We start from the raw sequence: 9,032 nt of genomic DNA, 5'->3' as shown, positions 1-9,032 counted from the left end.
GTTCTATAAGTGAGTCAGTGGCATGACCTCACTCTTTGTGAGTGTGTGTGTGTGTGTGTGTGTGTGTGTGTGTGTGTGTGTGTGTGTGTGTGTGTGTGTGTGTGTGTGTGTGTGTGTGTGTGTAGTTCTCTCTGTGTATATGCATGTTGTGTTCTGTCATCAGTGTGACCCTCCACGTGTTGACTGTTGACACAAGCAGAGTTTGGGCAGCCGCTCTGATAACGAAGACCTTTATAAGTTAGATGAGAGGAGAAGTCCCTACACAGACCCCTGATCCTCAGGTAAAGGCCAGACACTCTTTCACATATTGATCTTCTTGTGTCCTGTCTTAGACTGAGAAGGGAATGTGTATAAAAGGAGTTTTACATAGTTTATGGAAATGTTCAGTGTTCAGTAATTTCTTCATTCTAGTTTGAGATTCTTATGTATTTCTCTCATCTGTCCCTCCACAGACAGACAAACATGCATCTAAAAATCGCGATTTACGTCCTGTCATTCTTGACAATTTCAGGTATATCTTATTCCTCAAATGTTACTCAATGTCCTTTATTTTGATGTGAGTAATCATTTTTTTCATGTGTTATTTCTTTATTCTGTAGCATACCCACTCCACCGTAACACCAGGGAAGCAGTTTGGGCTGATTCAAAGTCCAACCAGGCTCATGACAAGACAGACCTCACAAAGGATGTGGAGTAAGTTGAGAAAATCAAGTACTTTAAACCAGCTGAATACCTGAAATAAATTTGCATCCATATACTCAAGTAAAAGGGAATGTTTGAATAGTCAAACAGTTTATAATGGAGCACATCTGTCTCTGTTCACAAAGTAAGATCTACAAGAGTCACATAGACAGCAGTAGCCTTTACAACCAAGAAGATGAGGACAACAAAAACCCTGTGGCAGAGGAGATGCAACGCAAACTCAACATGGAGTCAGAGCGTCTGCGTAACCGTCTACGCCAAGAGCTGGCTGAGCTGCAGGAGAGATTGTCCCCATCTCCAGCCCACCTCAGCACCACTCTGGCCAGCATGAGGGAGCGCTTGGCTCCCCTGACCCAGCAGCTCCAGAGCTCCCTCAGCAGTAACACTCAAGATCTGTGTGGCCAACTGAGCCTCTATCTGCAGGGCCTGGAGACAGCAGAGGCCCAGGCAGAGGCCAGTCCGGCTCTCTACCAGGAAGCCTTCCACTGGATGACACAAACCCTGGAGCACAGCAGCTCCAAGCTGGCTGACATCATCAGCGACTTCCAAACTAAAACTGTTGGGGTGATCGAACATCTGAAAGAGATCAGTGCTAGTGAGGAGGAGTCAGCCAAGTCGGAGCTCTGGCAGGTAATGAGCTCCAGGTTGGGACAGGAAGTGAGCTCACTGAGGGTGGAGACACAAAGCAGGGTGGGGGCTCTCAAAGCAGAGCTCGCTACTCTGCTAGAAACAGCACAACCACTTAAAGCCGACATGACAGCCAGTATGGAGCAGTTCTGCCAAAATGCAGCCCTGCAGAGCCAGGTGTTTCAGGCCCGGATAGAGAAACTATTTCAGGAACTAGAAGAGGAGCTGAAGGTCCAAAGAGCCTCCAGTCTGTTTCTTTCCTCTTCCTCCTCATCCATACAGCCTGGTGGCTCTTTGCAGGAGGACTTCTCAGTTAAACTCTCTGCTCTGATCCAGGACATTATGCATTCAGTGCAGTGACAGAGACATTTGTACATTTTTTAGAAAAAATAATAATTAACTGCTATGATGGTCCCATCAAAGTGAGTCTTGTCCATGAATTTGTTTTGTTTTGGTTTGGTTTGGTTTGGTTTGTTTGGTTTGTTTGTTTGTTTGTTTGTTTGTTTGTTTGTTTGTTTGTTTGTTTGTTTGTTTGTTTGTTTGTTTGTTTGTTTGTTTGTTTGTTTGTTTGTCCACTGTATCAGCCAAGTAAGTAGCCTGTAAATATTTGTGAATGTATGGATTTAATTAATGTATTTGTTTCATTGTGCATGTGAGTGAGAGCCTAATTGTCAGTACATGTTTACTGTACCATGTAGAAAGATGCTGCCTGTGGAGAGCAAAGTTGACTGATAATACAAATTACCTGTTGCTGTTTCTTAATCATGTAATCAGCTACAGAGTGCAACACCAACCTGATTTTAAACTTTATTTTGAATCTGTACAAAACACATATTCCATATCTGAATTTGCTCAAAAAATATGTTTTAATCAATGCAATTGAGATTATGTACAAGATGCCCAGTACAAGGCATTATCAGGCATCATCAAAGCCAAGTTATACTTTTATAAAATATTAAAATTACTCTGTTCTTTAGTTGCTTTCATTGTTACGGTTTGTTTTTTTTACCACATAGTTCAGGCTTGACTCTTCCTTCATTACCGGTAAATGACTTCTGAATGCAGATGCAGTGATTATAGAAAGAAAAAATTATATAACATACAGAGATACCAGAGTATTTGCTTTGTTTCCATAGTCACCCAACAAGAACATTTGCTTATTACTGAAAAATCATCATTACATTATCAGATTTTATGTGGTATGAGGTGACAAGGCAAAGACAATTTGCCATTCAGTCTGTCAGTCAAAGGCATGAGGCAATCCTCCCACCCAATAAAACTTCTTCAGGACAAACCAGCCACCCAGAACCAGCAAGGCGGCGGCAGCCGAGCCAAACACCACCCCCACCACCAGGCCCGTCACGTTCACGTCATCTTTCTCCGATGCCATGTCATTACCTGATGTATAAAGGGATTAAAATAGATTACTTTTGGGGTTCACAAAATCTTCCAATGTTAGGATGTATTTCTGCCTTTATGATGCGATTAAAGTATACTCACCATAGGCAGCTGCGTAGGGCATGTCTTGAGTGAGGGAAGAAAAGAAAGTCACTGAAAGAGTTTATCAAGACAGTGTTGTTTGAAAATCGCAGGAAAACTTTTAAAAGTATGCTTTTTTTAAACAGGTCAAACCTTCTCGAGCTGTGTAAAGAGGTCCGACTGAGACAGTGGCTGATTCTCTGCTTTCTTCTCCGAAAGGAGTCAAAGATCTTTTACTTCTGGGATTACAGGCCTGAAAAACAATAACCATCCAGTCTGGTTTAGGTGTATGTCATTTAATGTAACACTACCTTATTAAAAAATAATAACAATAATAATCACAACAAAGACTAAAGTAAGTAAACCTAACGGTTTAAGGTACCAACTGTGAACCACAAAGTCCCTTGTCTGTCCAAAAGACAGAAAAAGGATCTCCCGTTCCTGTCATTTCTGTACTATCAGCTGTCTAAGATGGCAGCTGTTACTTGATAAATTTTTGAGTACATCAAATCTTTTCCTGCAGCTTTAAATGTGACAAATTGTACGCTCAACAACAAGGGCCGAAAATTTTCTGTTTGTATTTCTTTTCCAAACTGTGTATCCATTACTTTCTGTGATGACTTTATAGCAGAGTCATTTGTTTTTGACTTCTCAACTTACAGACAGCAGGTCTTGACATTTACTAGGCTCACAGAGCCTCAGTATGCAGTGCAGATAGATGCTGGACTTTGCCTGGTCACGGTGCTGAACAAAGCGGAAGGCCTCAAAGTTGAACCGGGCAACCTTGGAAAGGCCGTTGCTTGTCACAGATGTCCTTTGGTCCACTGAACAGCTAGTGCAGAGCAGAGTTTTTAGGTATATATTTTAAAAAAATCATGTGAAAGTCACACTTTTTCCCCTATGTATGAAACTACATGAGTGTTGTGTGCTATCATACCCAGTGAAGAAGTTGTGCTGCTCACTGTGTGACATGTTGTAAGGAGTGGGAGTACTGAAGCAGTGATCCAGCAGTACATGGAAGCTGAAAACAGGACAGTGTGCCAATAAGTCACTGTTTTCCACAAGAATACACTGTGCTCATTTTTACTTCGATATTTGTTTTCTGATAAACAAATTTAGTATGAGCATCCCCCTCATCCAAACACGCTTTACTTACTTTCCTGTGAGGTTAACAGCCTTGACCTCCACATAGATCTTGGTTCGTAGCTCAAGTCCTGTTGGAGGTACCACTAAAGGATAACCATAGTCAGAGTCCTGCAAAAATGAGGCATGGAGTAAAATTAATTAAGAGAAATAGCTCTGAAGTGTATCTAAATCAGATGAATGCCAGCTTGTACTTACATTAAAAACAGCCATTTTTAGTGTATCAATGAAGGTTCCATTATTATCGCTGGTCGCCACCGAGACTGAGGAGCTAAAAAATCATGGAAAGGATGAAAATGAGAGAAAAAAAACTTTCAGATTTACTGCACATCAGCTCCATGAAAAATTTCCAACTTGACTAAATAATTGCACAAAGTAAGTATTACTAAACACTCACGCCACAATCTGCGTGTTGTTGATCAGGTACTCCAGCGGGTAGCGGCAGGAGAAGTGATAGTAGAGGTCTGTGGAATAGCTGATCACCCCCTGGTCAGATTTGGGTGTGTCAATGTATCCTGTGATGATAACTGACTGGATGCTTAGAAAGCTGCTGAAGGGACCTGTGGGATCCGGGACCTCATCCATAATCTGATCGAGACAGCAAAAGACACAATCATCACACTGGTTTTGTATGTGGTGCCAAGTAATTCAGCATCAAGTATTGTACATCTAACATCCATATACAGTATGTTTCAGATTTCTCCCTAATCCCTCAACACCATTCAGCATCTTCTACCAGAAAGCTTCTGACCTGCAGAGACTGGCGACAGGGGTTATCCAGACTGTGGTTAACAGGAAGCTTGTAGCGGATGATTGGAGGGTCAGCAGTTGTGTCGACAGAGCCCTGGCACTCAGAATTGTTGTGGTTCCCATTTAGAGCCAGGTCTGTGGTGTTAAAGCCTGCCCACTGAGCCGTGCACAGGTTGATCTCCAGGGTGATCATACTGGTGCCACAATCAACTGTCAGGTCTGAATTGTCTATGATAGATGGAGAAAGAGAAACCAAGGAGATTGAAAGTATAGAACTGGTTTATGTTTTATTATTTTGAGATTTTTTTCCATTGGTAACATGAGAATAATTAAAAATATAATTTATATTATAAATATAGTTAATTATAATTATCTATCCAGTTGCTACAATGGAATGAGAAAAAAAGTTTACAACACTGAGCAAAACAAAAGAATCTGACTCAGTGAAAGTTAAAGTTAAGCTACCTGGGGTCCTCTCATACTCAGAGGAGCAGTTGTAGAGACACAAAGCAGGCTGCAAGAGCACAACCAGCAGAGGGAGACAAAGGCAAAGAGCCATGCTGTCTGGAAAAGGATCAGACTCATTAAGTCCTGTATTTACAAGGAGAAAAACAACAATATCTGCAATAAAAAAAACAACAACAACAAAATAACACTAAACTGAGTCTGAGCAGATGCACAAAAATGCTAGTGATTATTCAGAAAATACAATTTCATGTGAGTATAATTTTTTTCATTATGAATTTGAATTGCAAATTTTGTTTTGCCATGCTGAAATGGTTGATATTTCAGTTTTGCACTGATTCATGATTGCTAAAATGCTGCAATCTGAAATCAGTGAACTGAAAACAGAAAACAGAAACCTGTTGTGACGGCCTGAGGAGGGTCTTACCTTGCTGGTACCTGAGCAGATGTTTGTCACAAAGTCATGCAATGTGACTTTTATAGCATTCGACAGTCTCAAGACACCTAAAACCATATAGGTGTGACTCTCAAGCCCTCCCTTCAGCTAATTTTAGACCCCTTTGTACACACACACACACACACACACACACACACACACACACACACACACACACACACACACACACACACACACACACACACACACACGCACGCACACACACACTTTCTCCACATTTCTGCCTTTCTCAATTAGACAGCAGCAGCTCTTGGCAGGGTTCACTGTCAGATCTTCACCTGGCAGATTAATGTGTCAGTGGGTTTTGACACAGATCCCTCGGATTAACTACAACTGCTGTCTCACATTTCGCTCTATCAAACATGATTATTAAAGATTGGAGGTGAAAGCTAAAGTTGTTGGCTGGTTTTGCTCAGGCAAATGAGGTTCAAATGTGGAGTCAGTGTACATGGTTATTGGTAAATAAACATGTTGTACTTCGGGGAAAGAACTGTAGCTGGCCAAGGACAGATTTCCTCCATTTCGTCTACCTATTGCCAAATTCAGGGAACATTGCTAAAACCCTGAAGATCCTTGATTAGCTCAACTAAAAGGCTATTGGTTAAACAGTCACTTAAAAGAGAAATGACTAAAAACATGCAGAATAAATGCATTTTGTGTACAAATTCTGATACTGTATGAGCAACCTTTTGCATCAGTAACTCAGATATTGTATTTTATATCTTAATTAATTACAAACCTGTGCTCAGAACCAAAAACAAAAAATCTTTTCAATCTCAAAAGGGAGATTTTTTTTTTTAGATGTAAAAATAATTGTGCAGAGATGCATTGCCTTGAATAGTAGAGTCATGTCTTAAGAATGAAACACCTTGAATGCTTGAAAGGTGATCATGCTTGCCACAAGCTATGAAGTACTCAACCAACCAGGAGTAACCTCTGTTAATTTCCCTTGCATGTCAAACCTCTGCTCTATTGTCTCTTTAGAGTTGCACTGGAGGTAGTCTATATAGCTATAGGCCACAACTGTTACTGCTCAACTGAGCAGTCCCATTGTCCCTCAGACATATGGGATGAAAAGGAGCATTGGTGTTTATGCCAAAGTGCCTATGGTGAGAGAAGACATTTGTTACACTATCCACAGATGCGTCACTCTTGTACAATCTCTTCAGTCCTTGTCTGAGTCTGAGGATTTTACCTCCCAGGACACCTGTTTGGAAACATCTTACTGGCCATTCTTTTGCACTCAAATCACATTCTCCATTTTGTCTTTCTATAATCCCTTTTGGCTGCAGGGTCAGAGATAATCACAGGTTATGTAAGGGTGCCTGGACATGATGTTCATGTGCCCATAGGCTGATGGGTCAGAGTAAAACCACAAATAATTCCTACATGAAGTGATAATGTAAACTTCTAATAACACATTGTTTATAAAATGTAAAAACTTTGCACCCAAACATTGTCACTCCCCAGTAAAAACCATGCTTCTCCAATTTGGGGGATTTTGACATATAAACTGAAGGATTGAGTGTGCATGAATATTTATTAATAGAACGGCACAGAACTGGACAGAAATTATAGAGAGAATGTATAATCACATGTTTTATTATGATTGTGTGCTGCGATCAGGATTAGTGCACATCTTTACTGGTTCCTTTCACCAAGCTCAACAATGGTTTCTGACACACAATCACATTAGGAAACAATGAAAACAAGGCCCAGGGGAGAACACAGATTTAGTTTTGGAAGAAAGAGGATACACTGGGAAGCTTGCAAGGAGACGGTACTGTACTCTGTGGGGATGTACAGTGAAGCAGATCATTAGTGTGGCTAATGACCCCTCAGGGTGGGAATATCACATAAACTGAGTAGCAAATATGTTTTCCACAACACCCAAAAGTTTCAGGGGGAGTTTTTGTGCCTACAAGAAAAAGTGTTTGCTTGTGTATCACTAATTAGCCAGTTACATTTTGCTCTTCTTATATAATTCTTTTATATTCTTAAACCATATGAAATTTTACTTAGCCTTAGTAAACACACAGATGGATTATTTGTAAAATGCACTTAATAGTATTTAAAGTAAAAGTACTCGATATGCAGAATAATGCCCCCTGTGACTAATACATTGTTGCATATGACAGAAGAAGATAAGAAAAATCCTTTATTAGTCCCTCAGTGGGGAAATTGCATTTAGCAACAGCAAGGGTACAGTACAGTAAGCGAAGTAAGTGTAATGAATGAAAAAAATGAATGAAAGAGGAAAAAACTCAATTCTGCCAGTCAAATTTATAAATATTTTTAGGATTTCTATCTAATCTTTGCTTTTTGTGAAATATGGGATAGTTTGATGTCTCCTTGGTGGAACAGCTAAAAACTTGAAACAAGACTAGATACCACAACTAGATCTTTTATAAGCAGTCATAAGCCAAAAGGACAGCGAACCATTGATTTAATCTTTAGTGTGTTGAATTTTATAAGCTCATCATATGTGTCAAGTCTTGATTGCTAAAAAGAAAAAAAAAAAAACTAACTCCAGCTGTCAGATAAATGTAGCACAGCAGAGGGACAATATTTCCCTCTGAATTGTGGTTGAGTATTGGTAAGTAGCATATAGTGGAAGCACTCAAGTAAAGTACCATTACTTCAAAATTGTACATAAGTACTATATTTTAGTAAAAGTACCCAGTTACTGGAGTCACTGGACAATAACTGACTTGTTTCAAAACTGAGCGGGAGTTGATGCTCTGCCTTGTTTCATGGGTAGTTTGGTGTCATCTGCTGGCCAAAATTAGACAGAGCTCAAATGCCTTGTTGTTCTCCAAGTCTAATAGACTCGTGATTCACTCGGACTGAAGAGTGCAAGCCAAGAGACACAACTTCCTCCTCAATGAACACACAGCGTAGTGAGAGCCCTTGTTTATTTTGTTCTCTGAAAAATGCCAATAGGTGTTCATTCCAATGAACAAAAGATGTACAGATAATCTGCAGTAAACTAAGACTCAAAAACAAAGTCATCAACAGTAAATAGAAAATAATGTTTCTGATATTACCTACACCTAGTCTGGTCCGGTTTTGTGGTTTAGCTTACCACATAGCAAATCTAGATCCAGGTCATATTCTGGCAAATAAAACCTGCACACATTGGCCAGAGTGAAAAAATAATGGGCAAGTAGCTCATTCTTGCCCCTGGGTCACAGGACAGGTTAATCTAACTGTGTATCTCAGTAATCCTGATGGAAATGTGTTTATCTACAAAAAGGATTATAAAAAGTCAGCTCTACAAGATGAATTATTACAGAATAGTTCCTGTATATACAGCCCAGCATTAAAGTCCTGCTGTCAAATTATCTTTGTTATTTAGCACAAATAACCTTTGAGCCTGTTGACCTACAATAAACACACTAATGATGTG

The 9,032-nt window shown here is 39.9% G+C and overlaps 2 protein-coding genes across 2 annotated transcripts; one reads left to right on the top strand and one right to left on the bottom strand.

Annotated features, from left to right (window-relative positions):
* The first annotated feature begins 192 nt into the window (after positions 1-192).
* On the top strand, positions 193-2,305 carry zgc:162608 (uncharacterized protein LOC100037332 homolog). The gene is made up of 4 exons (XM_041045490.1): positions 193-281; positions 453-511; positions 600-693; positions 828-2,305. Exons 2-4 carry the CDS (start codon positions 463-465, stop codon positions 1,687-1,689), a joined length of 1,005 nt encoding a protein of 334 aa, XP_040901424.1. The 5' UTR covers positions 193-281; positions 453-462; the 3' UTR covers positions 1,690-2,305.
* LOC121186716 (zona pellucida-like domain-containing protein 1) lies at positions 1,716-5,260 on the bottom strand. The gene is made up of 10 exons (XM_041045489.1): positions 5,167-5,260; positions 4,703-4,929; positions 4,349-4,539; positions 4,150-4,222; positions 3,965-4,062; positions 3,746-3,829; positions 3,469-3,640; positions 2,962-3,061; positions 2,830-2,853; positions 1,716-2,727 (listed from the first exon to the last, which is right to left on the bottom strand). Exons 1-10 carry the CDS (start codon positions 5,258-5,260, stop codon positions 2,570-2,572), a joined length of 1,221 nt encoding a protein of 406 aa, XP_040901423.1. The 3' UTR covers positions 1,716-2,569.
* Positions 5,261-9,032: the final 3,772 nt, after the last annotated feature.

The sequence above is a fragment of the Toxotes jaculatrix genome, chromosome 9, assembly GCF_017976425.1.
Source record: "Toxotes jaculatrix isolate fToxJac2 chromosome 9, fToxJac2.pri, whole genome shotgun sequence".
Taxonomy (NCBI): Eukaryota; Metazoa; Chordata; class Actinopteri; family Toxotidae; genus Toxotes; species Toxotes jaculatrix.
The sequence above is the reverse complement of the archived record's forward strand: the minus strand, read 5'-3'. Positions and strand labels throughout refer to the sequence as shown.